This window comes from Conger conger, chromosome 3, assembly GCF_963514075.1.
Source record: "Conger conger chromosome 3, fConCon1.1, whole genome shotgun sequence".
NCBI lineage: Eukaryota > Metazoa > Chordata > Actinopteri > Anguilliformes > Congridae > Conger > Conger conger.
This window is the reverse complement of record NC_083762.1, coordinates 71,745,277-71,766,820: the sequence shown is the minus strand read 5'-3', so window position 1 is coordinate 71,766,820 and position 21,544 is coordinate 71,745,277. Positions and strand designations below refer to the sequence as shown.

General features: G+C 46.7%; 1 protein-coding gene across 1 annotated transcript in view; it reads right to left on the bottom strand.

Annotated features, from left to right (window-relative positions):
• Positions 1-21,544, bottom strand: part of fgf11a (fibroblast growth factor 11a) — a 59,892-nt gene that overhangs the window by 6,911 nt on the left and 31,437 nt on the right. Inside the window, exon 3 of the mRNA XM_061234733.1 lies at positions 12,190-12,293. Coding sequence (XP_061090717.1) covers positions 12,190-12,293 — 104 coding nt within the window. The remainder of the gene's footprint in view (positions 1-12,189; positions 12,294-21,544) is intronic.

Genomic DNA, 21,544 nt, shown 5'->3' with positions numbered 1-21,544 from the left:
GGTTCAGTGGAGAATGGGCTCCCCCTCTATAGCTGGGTTCAGTGGAGAATGGGCTCCCCCTCTATAGCTGGGTTCAGTGGAGAATGGGCTCCCCCTCTATAGCTGGGTTCAGTGGAGAATGGGCTCCCCCTCTATAGCCGGGATTCTCCCGGGATTTCTTCCCATCGGGAGTTTTTTACGCCACCGTGTGAGGGTTTTTCTGTCCACTGGGGAGTTTTCCGTACCCCGCCTGGGAGCTTAGGGCTGGTGTTTCCCTTTCCCCCCCTCCTGTTACTCTGTAAAACGTCTTAGTGACAGTCTTCTGTGAAAACGCTATGCAAATATAACTGAATTGAATCGAGTATATTGGACCTGAGATTAGTTGGTCAGACTGAGTAAGCTAAGCACACTGCACAAATCTGCTTACAGCCGTGAGCTGTCCAACCAAAGTGTAATCCTGAGTTTAATGTGCAAATACTTATTGACTTAACTTACTTGACTCAAGGAAAAATTGAATTTTGAGCGTTAAAAGGACACACACTAAGAAATAATTTCCAACACCTCCTTGAGCTGCTAATGCCAAATTAAAGCATATGGCATTTATTTAATTATTTTATTGTAATTATTCCATTACTTTACAAAGCCTCTTTATATGCCTGTGCTACACACAGTATTTTATCACCATGTCACTGTTCCATTATTCTACCCAACTGTACAAAAGACTATTAAATTACAGGTGTTTATCGCTGGAGGTGTGTGTGTGTGTGTGTGTGTGTGTGTTTGTGAGTGTATGTGTGTGTGTGTGTGAGTGTATATGTGTGTGTGTGTGTGTGTGTTTGTGTATGTGTCTGTGTCTGTGTGAGTGTATGTGGTAGTGTATATGTGGGTGTGTGTGTGTTTGTGTCTGTGTGTCTGTGTGTGGGTGTGTGTGTGTCTGTGTGTGTGTGTGTGTGGGTGTGTGTGTGTGTGTCTGTGTGTGGGTGTGTGTGTGTCTGTGTGTGTGTGTGTGTGTGAGTGTATATGTTTGTGTATGTTTGTGTGTCTGTGTGAGTGTATGTGATAGTGTATATGTGAGTGTGTGTGTGTTTGTGTGTGTTTGTGTGTGTCTGTGTGTGGGTGTGTGTGTGTGTGTCTGTGTCTGTGTGTGTCTGTGTGTGGGTGTGTGTGTGTTTAACACCGCCCTAAGCCGAGCTGGCAGTACCCTGATAGCAGGTGACTCCAGGCCAAATTTGTTTGGGTTTAGACACTTAAGGGTCAGCTATGGCAATGGCATGTGCCCAAAAGTGGCCACATTTAAGGTTCAGCACAAAATCTGGATTCTGAGCCAAGCAGAGCCTCAATGGATTCTTTAGTCAGTCAATGACTTAAAATGAACCACTTAATTGCAGGAATTAATCAAAAACCAGTAGACCCAGCAGACACAGTGTTTGAGATTGAGACCCCAATCCTTCAAACAGAAGCGGGCATGCCAGATTCCCACTCGGAATTTCCCTGTGGCTGTTCTCTCTGTCGCCGTCCTCATAAATACACCAGCGCCAGGCATACTCTGTGAACCCCCCCTTAACCACACAAACCCGCACAGATGGACTGCCCTCTCAATCCGTCATGTAGCTACTTACCAGCGTTTATTTACATGCGCAGCGCAGAGCCGCCGCCGTCATAGCGATAATTATGTGCAACATAAACATTTATCTAAATCCCATCTACCCTCCTCCGGAATGCCTCTCTGTCGCAAGGTGAGTCAGCGCCGGAGAGAGACGCGGGGCGAGAGAGAGAGAGACCGTACGCCTCGGGAGGGGGGGGGGGGCGCTGTGAGCGGGTCGTGGCGAGGCGCGGAGACAATCGGAGGTCCGGTCTCCGTCTCCCGTGCCGACGGGACACTCGTTATGTAAGCGGAAGAAGGAGAGCTCCTTCTCATTTCTCCGGGGTTTATTTATTTACAGGAGAGAAAATGTCTCCGTGTTTGTCTCTGTACGCCGCGTCTCGTCCCGCACACCGACCGGTGGAGTGGGCACGGCGAGGGAGAGCTGTATACAGTACGTTCTGTCCATATCCGCGCGGGCCGGAATACCCTCTGCCTCTCCCCGGTCCCACGCACACAGCCGGAGGGGAAGGGGGAGACGTGTCCTCTGGAGGTAACCTTCACTGCCAGACCCTGCTGACGGTTTGGGGAATTTCCAGAGGGGAATAAGAACAACCCCCCGCCTCCCCCGTCTCTGCCCCCTCTGAACCCCCCCCGTGCCCCCCCCTCCCCACTCTCTCTTCATGCCTCATATGTGTCACTGTGCCTTTGCTTTGCTGCTAGGTCAGTCAGATAGAGAGAGGAGAGAGGAGAGAAGGAGGGATGGAGAGAGGGAGACAGAGAGAGGGGAGAGAAGGAGAAAGCGAGGCGGAGTGTCAGAAAGGAGGGGGTGGAGAGTGAGAGAGAGAGACATTGGGGAAAAAAACTGCTGATTCAGGAAAAAAAGTAGCCATTTCCCAGGTCTGGGGTACAGAAGGTTATGTGAGGGGGATGTTCCAATAACAGGCAGCAGAGAAGGGCCACACTGACCCTTGAATTGGCCATTAAAACCTGTGGGTGTGTGTGTGTGCGTGCGTGCGTGCGTGTGTGCCTGTGCCAGGGGCGGGTCCCCAAACTCAAATTTAAATACTCACGACAATCTAACGAGTCTAATCTGCTGGTATAAGCACCCATCACTTAGGACCAGACCATTTCTGGCCCATACAAGTCACTGTTTATTTTTAAAATGTTGGAACACATTGGGAAGAGGGGACACGACTATGCTCTTGTTTAGAGCCACCAAAAACCGTCCGGATCTGAGAACGTGCAGTTAATGACTGTCACACCAACCCTAAATCCTGCCCTGGTACTGAGGCACGAACACAGTGAACGCTGGCTTCAGCTTACACGTGCTAGGATTAAAGCGAAAGACCAGCCTATCAATACTCATGATCAGGAAAATGAGACTTAGGAATTGTTTAGATGTCTCTATTTCAGAGTTCTGGTTAAAACTGTCACCATTATTTACCCTGACAAAATCACCATTATTATCTCTGCCAAAAGATGTCCAAAGAAAACATTACTAGTTTTTATTTATATAGTCAAAATATTATATAAATACTATTTGTGACAAGCAATTATCCATCCATCCATTATCTGAACCCGCTTATCCTGATCAGGGTCGCAGGGGGCTGGAGCCTATCCCAGCATACATTGGGCGAAAGGCAGGAATACACCCTGGACAGGTCAATACAAAGCCAGTCTATCACAGGGCACACACACCATTCACTCACACACTCATACCTATGGGCAATTTAGACTCTCCAATCAGCCTAACCTGCATGTCTTTGGACTGTGGGAGGAAACCGGAGTACCCGGAGGAAACCCACGCAAACACGGGGAGAACATGCAAACTCCACACAGAGAGGCCCCAGCCGACAGGGATTCGAACCCAGGACCTCCTTGCTGTGAGGCGGCAGTGCTACCCACTGCACCATCCGTGCCGCCACAAGCAATTATGATAAAATAAATAAATAAATAAGGAAATAATAAAACAATTCATGAGGTAATTGAATAATGATCCCAGGAAGTAGCCTAACTCATAAATAAATACTTTCAGACATTATTTGAAAGTAAATATTTAAATACCAGTAAAGTACTGTAGTTGTAATGTGCAGAATACTAGCACAGAGCTGCTAAATGATGTGGAATTGAAAAGAGGTTTGAGGCTAGCTCCTGTTTCTGCTCCTCATTTGGAATCCTCCTCAGGGAACATGTAGTAATTGCACTCATTAACTCTTTGGAAACCACTAAATCAATGTACTTTTTAATATAATACATTTCAGCTTGTTTATACTTTTGCGGTATTTATTGGACTTGTGCTGCTGCAGCCTATCCACTTAGAGGTTTGACAGATTGTTACATTACATTACAAAGCATTTAGCAGTCGCTCTTACCCAGAGCGACATACAACACACGTTGTGTGTTCAGAGATGCTCTTCTGAATACCACTGTTGTAATGTGTGGTTATTTGCATTATTGTCACCTTCCTGTCAGCTTTGACCAGTCTGGCCCTTCTCCTCTGACCTCTCTCATTAACAACACGTTTCTGCCCGCAGAACTGCAGCTCACTGGATTTTATTTGTTTTTCGCACCATTCTCGGCAAACTCTAGAGACTGTTGTGCATCAGCAGTTTCTGAGACACTTGAACCACCCTGTCTGGCACCAATGATTCCACAATCAAAGTCACTTAGATCACATTTCTTCCCCATTCAGCCATTTGGTCCGAAAAACATCTGAACCTCTTGACCATGGCTGCATGCTTTTATGCATTTAGTTGCTTCCACATGATTGGCTGATTAAATATTTGCAATAACAAGCTGTTGTACAGGTCTACTTCATAAAGTGGTCAGTGTATATTATATACAGAATAGAACTATTTTTGTTGTCTCATATAGATTGCCTATATGCAGATATATACATAAATACGTATATACACTAAGAAGGAGTGTTGTCACATTGCAGTAGTTTTCGAGTGCTGCGGCATATTTAAACGGAGGTGGAATCCTCTTTCTCCTCCTCCTCCTCCTCCGCAGAAGACCACGTGACCCGAGGTGATCCCTATCTCGCGTGGAGCACTGCCCTGCATCTCAATAAGACCCCAGCAGACAGAGGGGCCATTTTACAGCACGGCAAGAGGAGAGAGCTGGGAGCCATTCATTAACCCACAGACAGAGAGAAGCAGTGAAGCAGAGACCACACAATCTCACACACACACACACACACACACACACACACACACACACACACACAAACTCAAACACACTTATACACTCACACACAATCTCACACACACACACACTCACACACTTATACACACACACAATCTCACACACTCACACACACACACACAAACTCAAACACACTTATACACTCACACACAATCTCACACACACACACACACACACAAACCCAAACACACTTACACACTCACACACAAACCCAAACACACACACACACACAAACGCAAACACACTTATACACTCACACACAATCTCACACACACACACACAAACACACTTATACACACACACACACACACACACACACACACAAACCCAAACACACTTATACACTCACACACAAACCCAAACACACACAAACTCAAACACACTTATACACTCACACACAATCTCACACACACACACACAAACCCAAACACACTTATACACACACACACAAACCCAAACACACTTATACACTCACACACAATCTCTCTCTCTCTCACACACACACACACAAACCCAACCACACTTATACACATACACACACAATCTCATACACACACACAAACCCAAACACACTTATACACACACACACACACACACACCCAAACACACTTATACACTCACACACAAACTCAAACACACTTATACACTCACACACAATCTCTCACACACACACAAACACACATACACACACACACAAACCCAAACACACTTATACACACACACACAATCTCACACACACTTATACACTCACACACACTCAAACACACTTATACACTCACACACACAAACTCAAACACACTTATGCACACACACACACACAACCTCAAACACACTTATACACTTACACACAACCTCAAACACACATTCAAACACACTTATACATACGCACAAACTACATTCACTCACACACACACACACACACAAGCACAAACACTTATATACTGACATACACAAACTACACTCATGCACACAGACTCAAACACACATATACACTAATACACACTCACAAACTCACACACACAGTATACACTCACACACAAACACACACAAACTCAAACACTTACGTACATACACTTGCACACACACGTGCACGCACAGACTTGCATGCACGCACACACTTAAACTCATGCGCACACACACATACACACACACACACACATTTCCTATATAAATCTAGCTATGGCATTTTTTCAAGTGTAAATTATAATATATTAACATACAAGGTGAAAAAAAATCCCTCATTAACACAAACAACTTGTACAAGATACAAATGTTACACCTGAACAGAAGGTAGAATTTAATACATAATATGTCTCGGTAGTAGAAGTTCCCTGAATATGAAAACCATCCCACATGCCCTGTACTATGTAGCCCTGAGGGGGTACAACAGAAGCACATATTTTTTATGTAATAAGAGATGTATTGTACTTCATATCTAGACATGTACACTGACAGACACAGACAGCTTATACGGGCATACACTGAAAAACAAAAATACAAATGACCTACACACACGCACACACACACTGGCGCAGACATGCGCACACACACACACTTGTACACAGACGCACACACACACGCACACATGCACACACACGCACACACACGCACACACGTACACGCACACACACAAGCACACACACGCACACAGGCACACACACGCGCACACATGCACACACACGCACACATGCACACACACGCACGCACACACACGCACACACAGTAGGTGCAGAGACTGCATCCTGATTAATTCACACCAGCACTCTGGGTCTGCCAGCTTCAGTGCTGTGTCCACTCTTACAGAGCATATCAAGGGCAAGTGCCAGATCACAGCCTGACCCAATTATGTCTGCACTCATATGGCACCTTTTTTTTTTTTACTTTCATTCTTTGTCTTACATTTTCACACTCACCCTTTCTCCACCTCCATTTCCCTCCCCTCCGCCCCACCCAGGAGGGTTTTTCCGGAACACACAGCTGATAAATTGGGTCGGGGAGAGAACAGAGCACTATTTTTAACGAAAAGCAATTTTCGGGAGTTGCCCATAGGTAGCTGTGCCGCATGCCTCAGACAACAGACCAATGACAAGGAGTTTCCCCCGCCATTAACCTCCCCCTACTGCCCCCCAGAGGCTGCTCCTACACCTGCACTCAGACACAGGGAGCAGAGAGGGGGGAGAGAAGGGGAGGAGAGGGAGAGGGAGAGAAGGAGGGATGGGGGAGAGGGACAAAGGGAGAGAGGGGGGGTAGAGGGAGAGAAAGAAGGGGGAGGGAGAGAGAGGTAGAGAGAGAGAGAAGGGGGAGGGAGAGAGAGGTAGAGAGAGAGAGAAGGGGGAGGGACAGAGAGAAGGGGTGGGGGAGAGAGGGAGCAATGTATAAAAAAGATGTAGATATAAATCAAAGCAGGCTATGAGAGAGCAAAGTGAGAGGAACGGAGAAAAAAACACTGCCAAAAAGGCAGACTGAGACAGGAGTGAGGGAGAGAGAGAGAGAGGGAAATATGGTGAGCGATAAAGAGATAAGTGCCCGGGAGAGAAAGCGAGAGGGACAGAAGAGGATGGAGAGAGACAGAGGTGCCGGGGAGAAAAGCTGGTCGAAACAGATGGAGAGAGAAGCGTGGCAGACAGCTTTCCCATTGGCTGTGTCTTCTGTCTCACGCCCTGTCACTTCCTGTCTCGGGCTCTGATCATACCACAGTCACGGCATCCGCAACTTCCTATCCTCACGGACCCCGGGCCCCGTCCCTGGAAGTTCCTCATGCAAAAATATTTCATAAACTCAAAACTTTGCCCTAACTTTGCCCTATTTGAACATTTCAGAGACTGCTCCGTCAATTCTTGAGGGAACACACTACTTTACAGTTACCGAGCTGACACTTTTTATCCAAAGCCACTTCCAGTCGATTGGACAAAGGAGGGGACGATCCCCCCTGATAATAAACCTCATGCGCTGTTCAGCTTTATGACATTCATGACATTTGGTGTTGAAATCGTAGGTGGTGTTGAGCTAAGTGACATTTTTGAAATCTTGATCATAATCATAACTTATTAACAAACTCTCCACCTTGGTTTGTGCTTCACCTTTTCCAGCATATTCTGGGCGTTTGTTGTTTTACAGTCTGTGCCACAGCCCAGTGAACATTTTTGCGGTGAAAAGTCGGTGAAAGTTTTCTAGCCATGTCGGACATATTCAGGCTATCTCCAGGTAAAACCTGAGCTATATTGGGGATAACCTAGTCTATTTATGTCAAAATGTCTCTCAGCCTAGATTCCCTCCTCTAGACATCCAAATTCTGCCTTTTACTCACTGGATGAGAAACAAAAAAAACACAAAAAAAAAGAATTGGGACAGATCAAGTGTGTTGTTGAATTTATTCGAAATAATTTTTCATCTTTCATCATCTTAGGGGCGACATTGGCTCAGGCGGTAAGAGCAGTCGTCTGGCAGTCGGAGGATTGCCGGTTTGATCCCGCACTGGGTGTGTCGAAGTGTCCCTGAGCAAGACACCTAACCCCCAAATCCTCCTGACGAGCTGGTTGGTGCCTTGCATGGCTGCCAATTGCCATTGGTATGCGAATGGGTGAATGAGAAGAATCAATTGTACAGTGCTTTTTATATAAATGCCAACCATTTATCTTTCATGAATTTAAGTCCATGGAAAACTGTGCCACGCAGATGAACAGCAGGGTCAATAGGGGTGCAGTGTGCCCATACCAGCAGCCCTCAAAAAGTGTCCCCTGAGCACCAAAAAATCTCAGGCCCAATTCATGAAAAACATTTGTTAACAAATATTGACCAGCAACTTTGTGTATTGTCTGTGAAAAAAAAATATATAATATACATAGGCATATTGTCATCAGAGATGTATTGTATCTTTAAAATGGAGCCACTTTTCTTTTGCATTGTTCTTAGTGTGACTCTCAATTTCCCATTCTGCACCCAAATGTACAGCATAACAGGCCAACTTCCTCTGTACAGGAGAGAAACAGGAAAGTACTAGCACCTCACCACACTTGAGATGAACCCATATGGTTATACACGTAGATGTCATACTGACAACTCTAATTCTACTTTTTGATTTTCTGTGATGGATATTCTCTCTTTCCTGTTGTTGCCTGTCAACGTGCTGGTATCCTTGGCTTCGTTTCCCCGCAGTAAATCATGAGAGAACGGAGACACAAAAGACAAAACAGCCCAAAGAGAAGCAACAGGGTCTCTGTGGAGAGACGGAGCATTTGTCTGCTGTGATGATGGATGAATTATTGATACGGAGCCAGTTTTGTTCAGATACTGTCTGTCTGTGAGCGCGGCTGTGTGCTGTGGGACCACTGATCCAAACCCCTTATCACATCAATCCCTTTCAGGGGGGCAGCTCGCAACATGAATCAACAAGTCCTCCATTGGATCTCCTGAGTCCCGAGTCTGTCTGCGTCGAGAACAGGGTCTCTTTGAGCAAGGCACAGACTCAATCTGAAGGCCCGACAAGACAAGAGTCACACACACACACACACACACGCAGTCTCACACACACACACACACACGCAGTCACACACACACATTCTTACAATGTACGAATTTGCCTCAATCACACTTGTAATATCACAGAATAACCACAGCCGTCACCAGTCTTAATTTTTTCTTTGGACTAACTGGACAAGTGGTAAAAACTAGTGGAGTTGCTGCGTCTTTTTAGAACTTGACCATATAAAGCATTGAAATGATCACTCATTGGAGGAGAATGTGATTTTGTGAATGCAGACCAAGTCTCATGGCCCTCCAAGTATATTTCTGGAACTGCCTTTTGTAAAATCGAGCTCTTTTGAGTTTGAGAAAGTATGAGCTAGATCTGGCAATTCCTCTTTTCATCATAACCAGTGGCCCTCTTGATAAAATATATCTTATTTAATATACAGTAATTCTAGTGTATTCGGTTTCCATAAGGAAATGTGCTGTTTAAGTAATGAATTCATCTTTAGAATATAAAAACACCAGCTGTGAGACGTACCTTTTGCCAATACTAGTTTCCGGAACACATTATTTCCAGAACAGTGGAATCTTTGTGTGTGTGTGTGTGTGTGTGTGTGAGTGTGTGTGTGTGTGTGCGTGTAGGTGTGTGTGCGTGCATGTGCGTGTGTGTGTGTAGGTGTGTGTGTGTGTGCGTGTGTGTGTGTGTGTGTGTGAGACTGTGTGTGTGTGTTTGTGTGTGTGTGTGCCAGAGTTGCCCTAAGCAGACTCCCTGTGTATGTACCAGAATCAGTCTTTGTAAAGCCCGGATTCTCTATTGGTGGCCATGGCAATGTAGTAGGAGCATTGGCTTGGTGGAGGCCGAGTTTGGTTTGAGCGCTACATTTTTTAGCCAGCTAACGTCGGTTAGCATATGAGCGTTGCATTTTTTAGGCAGCTAACGTCGGTTAGCATATGAGCGCTGCATTTTTTGCCAGCTAACGCCGGTTAGCATATGAGTGCTGCATTTTTTTTGCCAGTTAACACCTGTTAGCATATGAGTGCTGCATTTTTTGCCAGCTAACGTCAGTTAGCATATGAGCGCTGTATTTTTTTCCCAGCTAACATGGGTTAGCATATGTGCGCTGTATTTTTTGCCTGCTAACACCGGTTGGCAAATGAGCTCCGCATTTTTTTGCCAGCTAACGCCGGTTAGCATATGAGCGCTGCATTTTTTAGCTGGCTAACACTGGTCAGCATATGAGTGCAAAAAATGTTTTGCCAGCTAACACCGGTTAGCATATGAGCACTGCATTTCTTTTGCCAGCTAACAGTGGTTAGCATACGAGCGCTAGCTTCGAGCTGCAGGGGCCTGCTCTACTTCTCCGCGCTTCAGCGCGTCTATGGCCTTGAGTCAATAACGACAGGACGTCTATTTCTGGTTCTACCCTCAGAAACACTCACAGCAATAAACATTAAGTGTCAGAGTAACCTCACAAGTAAAGACAGACGATTGCTTCATCAGAAGAAAACGTCCCAGGCTGATTTTCATCCAGTCAGTTTCCTATATTTATTTATTTATTTATTTTTGTGGACATATCCCCCTTGCAAATGGGTCACCTCTCCCTCAGTTAGGAAACTGTGTGTGTGCGTGCGTGTGGATAGGAAAGAACTGGACGATACCACCAACTCTGTGCCAGGTCCCTAAACAAGTATTGCTGAACAGTGTACTTTGAAGTGTACACAGGGATCTCCTTCAGAAGGGAATCAATCCACACTTTACTTCACAGGGAATATTTCAGATTTAAAAGATTCTCGTTTTCTCATTTTGTATTCTAATCGCGTCGTTGCCTGAGGAGCTCTCTCTTGATGTAATTTCCACACTGCGATGTATACAGTGTGATAGGGGAGCAGAGCTCTCCTGTACACACACCCAGCTCCTGATCACTTAATGTAGTTCTCCAGATCAGAACTACATTCACACGCAAGGTCACATTCCCTGGTTACATCACAATGGAATGACGTGTTAATGGAGGAACAGTGGAATAATGTACACCAATCATATACCCGTATTCACTCATCCTCACTCCGTCAATCACTAACTTGTGCACCCTCTGACATATGTACTGACACAGGCACACACATTTGCACACACACACTCAAACACGCGTTCACACACACACATGCATGCATGCATGCATGCACATACACACACACACACACAACCACACACACACACACTAAAATGACTAGTGTCAGATGTTTAATTTCATATCACTTTGCATACTTTCGCTGTTTTGACTATTTGAATATTATTCACTGCTACTACATGGTCAAAAGGACGTGGTTCAATGCACCACTTTTGCATTAAAAGATTCTGAGACTGGGAAAGAGGAAATGGTGTTAGGAGGGCGTTGGCTTTTAAACAGAAGAAAAGGCTTTCCCTGCAGTCACACAATGCCACATGTGGGGTACGGGAGCCAAGGCTGCAGCTGCCAAGGCTCTGAATATGCATAATGTCCCAATATGCATTAGCACAGAACAGTTGACCTCTTTTTAATGTGCTCAATGCTTTTCTCCCATTTAGACTCAGAGAGGTTTATCTTCCTGCACACGTGCGCCTTAATAAAACGACATTTTGTTCAACTCTTAAAATACTGTCTCAACTGTCTCAATCGCACATAGTTTCAGTAGGATATTCAGCACAATGTCAGGGCAAAATTTCACCGCTGTTTGAAAAACCACAATAATCAATAATCTGAGCAGGAGTTTGAAGCATTAAATGTTGTGTTTTTCCATCCCTGAATTAACGGCCCTATCATAGCCACCACGCTTCGGGGTTCAAAGCACATTATTTGAACAGTGTATTTTCACTCCATAAAAATAATTGCAACAACAACCGAAAATAATCGACATTATCCTCCTATTCAAAATGATTTGCTGAACGTTTGCGAAGCGGCAGGACGGAGACTTACGGAGGTGTAGAGATAGCCGTCGCTGTTCATGGCGATGTACAGGCTGGTCTTCGTGCTCTGGATGGCCACGATGCGCAGTCCCACTGGGATCAGGTTGAACTGCACTGCCGGAGGACACACCACAGAGGAAGACAGGTGGCGTCAAACGCAAAACCTCCCCCCGCATTTCGGAAAGGAACAAAGACATCAACATTTTTCTACAAAGTGCAAATTAAAAACAAAAAACAGGACCTCTTCGTCTGTGTTTAAGGTCATAAAGAATGAAAGGTTACGTTTTTAGCTTGAGCCTGAGTGTGAATATGCAGCAAATGACTGCAAATTAGACCTTTAAAAAGGGTAAAGGCTCGATTCTTAGACCTCTGGAGAAGGATTCCTCAAAAAGTCCTGGCTGAGCCCCCCACCCCTCCACCGCCCCCACACCCCCCACACCCTCATCTGGTTCATTTTTTGGAAATCTTCAAACTTCAAACACAGTAAGAAGCAGCTCTCGCTCTTGGCCAGCGGTGCCCAATCATGAGCCAAGGAGGCCGAGAGAATGCAGGTTTTCATTCCAACCAATCACCGCGCCAGCTGATTTCACTAATTACTTCTCTCCTCTCCGGTTGAAGGTGTGTTTATGAGTGAAATCAGCAGGTGTAGTGACAGGCCGGAATGAAAACCGCCATACTCTCGGCCCTCCATAACACGAGATTGGGCACCATTGCTCGAGGCTACTGTTTGAACTGCACACAACAGAGCTAGAGGAACACACACTTCTCACAGTGACTCAGTCAGCCATCCAAAAAAGAAGAAAGGCAGCATTGAACAAATCTTTCACCTTTAATCCTCAATTAGCTCACAGCTAATCACAGCTAATTTCCCCTTCTAACATTCAGGTCCCCGGTTAGCATGCTACAGCGAGGACAAAATCGGAATGCAGAACGACACCAGTACATGTAGTTTCTAAAGTTTCTTCCAGTTCTTGCTTTATTATTTGTATTATTCCCCCGGAAGTATCGCAATGTTCACCTCAAAAATAATACCCGTTGAGTGAATCATTCAGCTTGGCATTCTACTGACCCATATTTCCTGTGTAGATGTATAAATACATTGGCAAAACTGCTGATAGCTTTTTTTTTGTGATAAATCCAATAAGGTAAACACATAAAGGGAAAAGGTCCTTTCGCCCTATTTCCTGTACAGGTCTGGTAGCTGCTCCCCAGTGTGCTCGGACAGGCAGGTATATAACATCCTGTCCTTGGCCATCCGGCTGTATTGATTGGCCGCCCCGCGGCTGCAGGTGCTATCAGAGGGGCGTTTATGCAGAGGGGATATGCAGAGCGCTGACGCATCGTGAATCATAGCCGTACCCGGCACCGTCGCCGTGCCGACGCAAGCCTTCGGTGGCCCGCCCGCTCATAGCCACGTGAATTATTCATCTGACAGCCCGTTTAAAAAAGTCCCCGCTGCACCCCGTTCGGTGGTCTCCCCCCCCCCGTACGGGACCCGGAACGACGGCGGGACGCGGCAGCCGGGAGATATGATCTATCGCGGACCGCCGCTGAACCGCCACCGTCGCTGGTGAGCCCTGGCGGCATTCTTCAAACCGCCGTAACTTTACTTCACAGTGCAGAGGCCGACTCTGCGGGGGAAGCCTGTAATACCATCGCAACCGACATCTGTGTGGTCGAAACATTGTTCTGCGGTTCACTAATATTCAGCGATGAATAATTCATGGGATTCTTATTTGTACCAGGCCGTGTAGATGGCGGGTCCAGCTACAGCGCCGGTCCTTGGCTTGTGGCCAGGAGCCCTGCGTTGGTGGCGGAGGAAGTCTCGGCCTCGTCACGCCAGAGCGCCTCTTGTGGCCAATCGGCGGACTGCGCTTGGGGAAACTCGTTTCGGCAACAGAGCTGGCTTACAACTGTGATTTGGTGATTCAACCTTTGAGAAAAGCATTAATTAGGCTTAGCTCATTTTGGGAACTTCAGGGGGTCTGCAGATACATCATTACACTCTCATTACACAGTAGAGAACACCTCTAATGACCTGTACACCTAATGCCCCCTATTCCACCTAATGTTCCCCTATACCCCCCTCTACTCTAATGCCCCCCTACAGTCTTAATAAGCCCCGGTACCCTAATGCCCCCCTATACCCCCCTCTACCCTAATGCCCCCCTACAGTCCTAATAGCCCCCAGTACCCTAATGTCTCCCTATGTGCAGTCGACAGTGTTGCTTGTTTCCAATGATACAGCCTCTGCCATCCACTCCCTCGCTGTCTCGGTCTTCATAAACATACTGTATTTACCTCAGAGTTTAATAAGCTGAGGGGGGAGGGGGGAGGGAGGCTATTACTGCAGACTGAGTGTGATTGCTCAGCCTTCCCTTGTTTAATCAGGGTGCATTCTCATGGTCTGGCTCACACAATCCCTGCCATGATAAAAGGTCAGTGTCTGTTTGTTTCCAAATGCTCTGACCAGCTCACAGAGGCTACATTAATTATAGCCTTCAGAGTGAAAGAATGAGCGGAGGGGGGAGGGAGGGAGAGAGAGAGAGAGAAAGAGGCTTTACCCAATCAATTTTGCAAGTCAATTCAAGCCTTGAGATCATCTGAACAATAAATAAAAGAAAGAGAAGCTGAGAAGTGAAATGGGATCAGGCAAGCAAGGGGATTAACTGTCTGCTCACTACTGTGCAGATTAAGTGTACCGGCAATAAAGGAATGCTTCTACATCTCTCATTGTGGAGCAATGGTCAGTGGTCAGAGCAGCAGCGTGGAGCAGTGGTCAGAGCAGCAGTGTGGAGCAGTGGTCAGAGCAGCAGTGCGGAGCAGTGGCCAGAGCAGCAGTGTGGAGCAGTGGTCAGAGCAGCAGTGCGGAGCAGTGGCCAGAGCAGCAGTGTGGAGCAGTGGTCAGAGCAGCAGTGTGGAGCAGTGGCCAGAGCAGCAGTGTGGAGCAGTGGTCAGATCAATGGTCAGAGCAGCAGTGTGGAGCAGTGGTCAGAGCAGCAGTGTGGAGCAGTGGCCAGAGCAGCAGTGTGGATCAGTGATCAGAGCAACGGTGTGGAGCAGTGGTCAGAGCAGCAGTGTGGAGCAGTGGTCAGAGCAGCAGTGTGGAGCAGTGGCCAGAGCAGCAGTGTGGAGCAGTGGTCAGATCAATGGTCAGAGCAGCAGTGTGGAGCAGTGGTCAGAGCAGCAGTGTGGAGCAGTGGCCAGAGCAGCAGTGTGTATCAGTGATCAGAGCAACGGTGTGGAGCAGTGGTCAGAGCAGCAGCGTGGAGCAGTGGTCAGAGCAGCAGTGTGGAGCAGTGGCCAGAGCAGCACTGTGGAGCAGTGGTCAGAGCAGCAGTGTGGAGCAGTGGTCAGATCAATGGTCAGAGCAGCAGTGTGGAGCAGTGGTCAGAGCAGCAGCAGTGTGGAGCAGTGGTCAGAGCAGCAGTGTGGAGCGGTGGTCAGAGCAGCAGTGTGGAGCAGTGGTCAGAGCAGCAGCGTGGAGCAGTGGTCAGAGCAGCAGCGTGGAGCAGTGGTCAGAGCAGCAGTGTGGAGCAGTGGTCAGATCAATGGTCAGAGCAGCAGTGTGGAGCAGTGGTCAGAGCAGCAGTGTGGAGCGGTGGTCAGAGCAGCAGTGTGGAGCAGTGGTCAGAGCAGCAGCGTGGAGCAGTGGTCAGAGCAGCAGCGTGGAGCAGTGGTCAGAGCAGCAGCGTGGAGCAGTGGTCAGAGCAGCAGTGTGGAGCAGTGGTTTAACTGTACATCCAGAACTCACAGCAAAACAAAATGAGTATGATCATGTAAAATAATCTAGTGATTCTTTTTGTAATGGATATTTAGCAAGTAGAAATCTTTAAACTGCCCCTTAGGAAGTTAAACAAAGTTAAACATTGCCATTACATTAAGTTTAGGTTTTACAGTTGCACACTGTAGATTTTAATTAAAGCAAGCTGTAATGTACTTGCTTATCCATAATGAAAGTGGCTAATTTTGCTTATGGTCATTTTACTTCAGTGTCGGTGCAGTTTACTTCTAATTAAGCAGACTCTAAGTGAACAGAAATAATTGCCATTATGGTGTTATTCTCAGGGAAAACTAGGTTTTATGACTTATTTATAAATAACTATGCCTTTATTCACACAGTGAAAAGTTTAAGTACAGAGGCACAGAATCTAAAATAATAAAAACTTGAAAAATTATTCTCAAATATCTCTTCTTTTTGCTTGAGCCAACCATTACAGAGAAAGCTTTCACTATAAATCCAAAGGTGATTAACGGCCCGGCTTGGAGCGATGCTGGAATCAGTAAATTAAGTGATCGCAGGCCTAATATATTTATTCCTTTTGCGCGACTGCTTGGTGAGGAGCTCCAACAAGAGACGGGATTTTTAAACATCGCAGAAATGACAAATGCAGTTGCAAAATCCATCTCGTTAAGTAAACGTCGCCATTAATCACGTAAACGCAGCGCTATCCTGATGAGAACGGTAGAGGGGGAACGGTCGGGAAATCTGATAACCGGAATGCTAACCAGCGGACGGTTCACATGACACCTGCACAAATCAGTGGGGCGATACAGTATGCGCAGGGTTCATTTCAACTCGGGGAAAACACCGCTCGACTTTCCAGCCTCATGAAGTCAAAAGTCAGCTCGCAAGTGCGCTCGCTATGCTAGCAATGAATCCATTTTGAAATACTGGGGACAACATACACTCAGTGAGCACTTTATTAGGTATTTATTACGCTTATTGTTTATACTTATTGGACTTCTGCTGCTGCAGCCTATCCACTTGAGTTGCGTGTTCAGAGATGCTCTTCTGCTTACCACTGTTGTAATGTGTGGTTATTTGCGTTACTGTCACCTTCCTGTCAGCTTTGACCAGTCTGGCCCTTCTCCTCTCACCTCTCATTAACAACACGTTTCTGCCCGCAGAACTGCTGCTCACTGGATGTTTCGTGTTTTTCACACAATTCTCTTAAAACTCTAGAGACTGTTGTGCATGAAAATCCCTGAGATACTCAAACCACCCTGTCTGGAACCAACAATCATTACATGGTGTAAGTCACTGAGATAATTCACATAAATTAATGTAGAGAAAAGGAATGGACTGAAGGGATGGAAGCATTGGAAATCTTACTGAGCTAGATTTAGATTAATATATCACCTTGGTTCATATTTCCAACTTGCTCAGCCCCCCCAAAAAAAACAAATGGTTTCAATATTCTTTATAAATGCTTGACTTTCCAAAAAATAATGAAAATAGAGTCATGCATTTATAACAGGGGTGTCATTACAGGTAAAATGTGGAGATGGCTAAATCACTTGCAGAAAAGATAATAACAGCGTGTCTATAACAGTATTTTAAGACACCTGTAATATTTCATAATATTCTATATTCCCGATACGACATTGAAAAGGAACCCCAAATGGCGCCCCTGAATTAGAAACATAAATAATGCTGTTACTCTTCCGGGACGTAGCTGACTTCCCGGTGAGAATTACTGTACTGTGTATTTCCACAGTGCCACTGCAGTGTAATGGGCGCATGCATACCCGATTGATCATCTGCCCGTCTGACTGACTGATGGGGGTATTTGTACAGTACAGGTTGAGCACAGTTTCCAGCAGGTTCAGACGAGACTGAGGAATTTACCGCAGCACGGTCACGTGGCTCCAAAAAAACTGGGGTTTCACCGACAAGCTGCCTGTCAGTCATTCCTCGTCACCATGGCGATGCTCAGAGGCGCCTGTCTGGGCGTGACAGGCTACAGCTTGCTTTTATCTGCACAAACGCTCGCAGTGATGGATCGAGGAGGGGGAGTTCAGTGGAGGACATGGCATCCCTGCCACCTCCAGCTCTCCCTAACTCCTCCTCCCTTTTCCAAAAATCTGTCTCTCCCCTCACTCCCTCTCTACACCTTCCTCACTCACTATACCTCCCTCTCTACACCTCCTCTCAGTCACTATACCTCCCTCTCTCCCCCTCCCTCACTCACTATACCTCCCTCTCTCTACACCTCGCCTCAGTCACTATACCTCTCTCTACACCTCCTCTCAGTCACTAAACCTCCCTCTCTACACCTCCTCTCAGGCACTATACCTCCCTCTCTATACCTCCTCTCAGTCACTAAACCTCCCTCTCTATACCTCCTCTCAGTCACTATACCTCCCTCTCTACACCTTCCTCACTCACTATACCTCCCTCTCTACACCTCCTCTCAGTCACTAAACCTCCTTCTCTACACCTCCTCTCAGTCTCTATACCTCCCTCTCTACATCTCCTCTCAGTCACTATACCTCCCTCTCTACACCTCCTCTCACTCACTATCCCTCCCTCACTCAACCCTTTTCCCTCCTCTATATCACTGTACCTATGTCCTGCCATCTCTTTCTCTCTTCTTCTGATCTCTCTCTCCCCCACTCCCTCTCCCTCCTTCTTACACTCTCCTTCCCTCTGTTCCCCATCCCTCCATCTCTCTCTCTCTCTCTCAGGCTGTGCTATCCCTCGCTCCGCGTATCTCTCGGGGGCTCTAATCCTCCCAGCGTAGCGAGCTGAAGGCGGGCGAAAGGCGGAATCCTGGGACCGAAGGAGATTAATAAACTTTCGCATTTCCGCGGCCCCCGTAATTAGCCGGGATAAAAGTGGGAGAATACAGCTGACGCTCCGTATCGTTTTCCGATGCCGCGCGCGGAGCCCCCGCAGCCAGTCAATTTCCCGGGCAGATGAAGGCTTTAACACGGCTCAGCCCAGCCCATCACAGCCCACCTTCTCGCATATTCCTCCTCTCTCCATCCTCCTTTCTCCTTCCTGCTTTCTCTCCTTCTCGGTTCCCGTCCCTCTGTGTGTCTGTCTCTGCCTCTCTCTGTTTGTTCGCCTGTCTGGATTTTTAGCCCCTTGCTGTACTTTATAGTCTAATCTAGGTGCAGCTGAATTGGTATTTATTATATTTGCATTTTGTATTTCTCGTACGGTACTGTCCTAATTCGTTACTTGGCCTATTTACGATGTGTACTGGAAAATGTTCAAATGATGTTTCTTTGCAAATTGTAGCTTATACAACCTGCACTGTATGTTCTAATGACCTTGATATGCACTTCTTTGTATATTGCTTAGGATAAAAGTTTTGGCTAAATAAAGTGTAATATAATGTCTCCCTCTCTCCATCTGTATGCCCTGGAAGAGAAGCCCCATGCACCCCTCTCTCCCTCCCCTCTGGCTGTTGGGTGTCTGCGTCTCTAACTGTCACCATGGTTAGCTGGTTGGCCTGGAGACGACCCCTGTCTGTGAAAAGCACTGATGTGAACCTGTCACCAACGACACCTCAATATTGACATACCATCACTCTCATACATGCCACCTACATTTTGACACCCAATGCCCCCTGTTGTTCACACCCATATATGCGTACCTGTGCAGGTGTGTGTTTGTGAGTGTGTGTGTGTGTGTGTGTGTGTGCGTGTGTGTGAGCAAGCGTGTGTGTGTGTGCGTGTGTGTGTGTGTGTGTGTGTGTGTGTGTGAGTGTGTGTGTGTGTGTGTGTGAGTGTGTGTGTGGGTGAGTGATGGGGTATGTAAATGAGTTCTGACACTGAGACACTGACTCAGTCATTATCATCATCGTGTTATTACCCTCCTGCCTTCCCCAAATTACAGTAAAAAGGGAGAGGGAGGGATAGAGGGGACAGAGAAAGAGAGGAGAGAGAGAGAGAAAGGGGGGGAAAAGAGAGCAAAGCTCGGAGCCCACTGAATTCCAGTCACCTCCCTACAGTGACTCAACATGCTTCAGATTTGGGAAAGCTGCAATCAGCCTGCGCTAACGTGCTAACGCGCTAACACACAGGACCAAACACCCCGGTCAGGGCGGTGGGTCTCTGGCTCCTCGGAGCAGTCGGGGCCGGCTGTGGGCCCCCGCCGCTGGGCCACAGGGTTCAGAGCCACAGGGCGGTCTGAGTAAAACGGGCATTTACCTGGCAGCGGTGACCAACCGCAGTGTGTTACACACCTGGCCCAGAGCCAGCCTACAGCCCCGTGCCACAGCCAGGCTTTCTGCTTAATTATCACAGAGAGAGGGAGAGAGGGAGGGGGAGAGGGAGAGGGAGAGAGGAACCGTCACGGAGCAGAGCAGGTCATACAGAGAGAAACATTTCTGGGACGGAGTGGAAGCGGGGTTGTGAAGGAATTGTCTCACACGGTTTAACAAAAAGCAATGATCACTATGTCTGGAAAAGCTAAACAATGAGCCTATCACTGAGGAAGGCTTGTGCGTGTGTGTCTCTGAGTGTGTGTGTGTGTGTATGGGGGAGGGGGGGGTCATCTGCTAGCCCTGGGGGTCCAGGATCTTCCTCTCTCACTTCCTCTTGTTCTTAATTATTAATCTCCATGGCTGCTGAATTGGCCTTTTTTGGGTCATTATTTTGCATAATCTGCAGTAACATGCATAATTGCTTTCTTTTTAATCATGTGACTGTGTGACTAGTCTCTGCCCAAACCAGACAGGAGAGAGTGCTTAACACAGTTTCACAGTACATACAGTATGCACACACACACACACACACACACACAGTATAGCAGATACGTAATTAACTGTAAGTTACACCTTTCTACAACACCATTAATGAATCAATCATTACAAATAAATATATACCAGGCTAAAACCCCATTCCTCAAAGTAAGAATCAATACTAACTTGAAACAGAAGAAACAGCTCTGTCACAATTACTTAAATCAGGCGAATATGGTCATGATCTCACAATGAGATCACACCTCATGTAATCATCACATACATACAACACATACAACTAAACCTTTATCTCAAAACAAAGGATTCTGTTCCATTATGCCTTGTTGGACCTCCACAGGAGAGTCCTGGAGGACCTTGGGAAACCTCACAAACAGGGCCAGCCACTGCAAGCCAGATACGTTGAGTTTTATTCCACTGCATATCTTAATTACTTTATTGAAGTCTTCCGTGAATTACTTAATCGATATCGTTCCTCAGCTCCCTGTGTTTTTATAGCACCTTTAATCCATAGTTATTCCGAGCCGGGAGGCCTGGACTCTCAGTATGAATAGTATGAATAACCAGGCCTGTCCTTATTTCCCAGCAGATTAATTTACTCTCCTCTCCTACGTCACTGCAGCCTTCATGGGTGCAGACAAACAAACACACACACACACACACACACACACACACACACACACACAGACTGACAGACAGACAGACCAACAGAACAACAGATGGATAGGTTCACCCTGCTGAAATAAACAGCTCAACCTAGGTCGACCAGTTCAGACCAGCTCCCAGCTCGAGATGGTTTAGCTGATTGACCAGTTCATACCAGCTCCCAGCTTGACATGGTTTAGCTGATTCACCAGTTCATACCAGCTC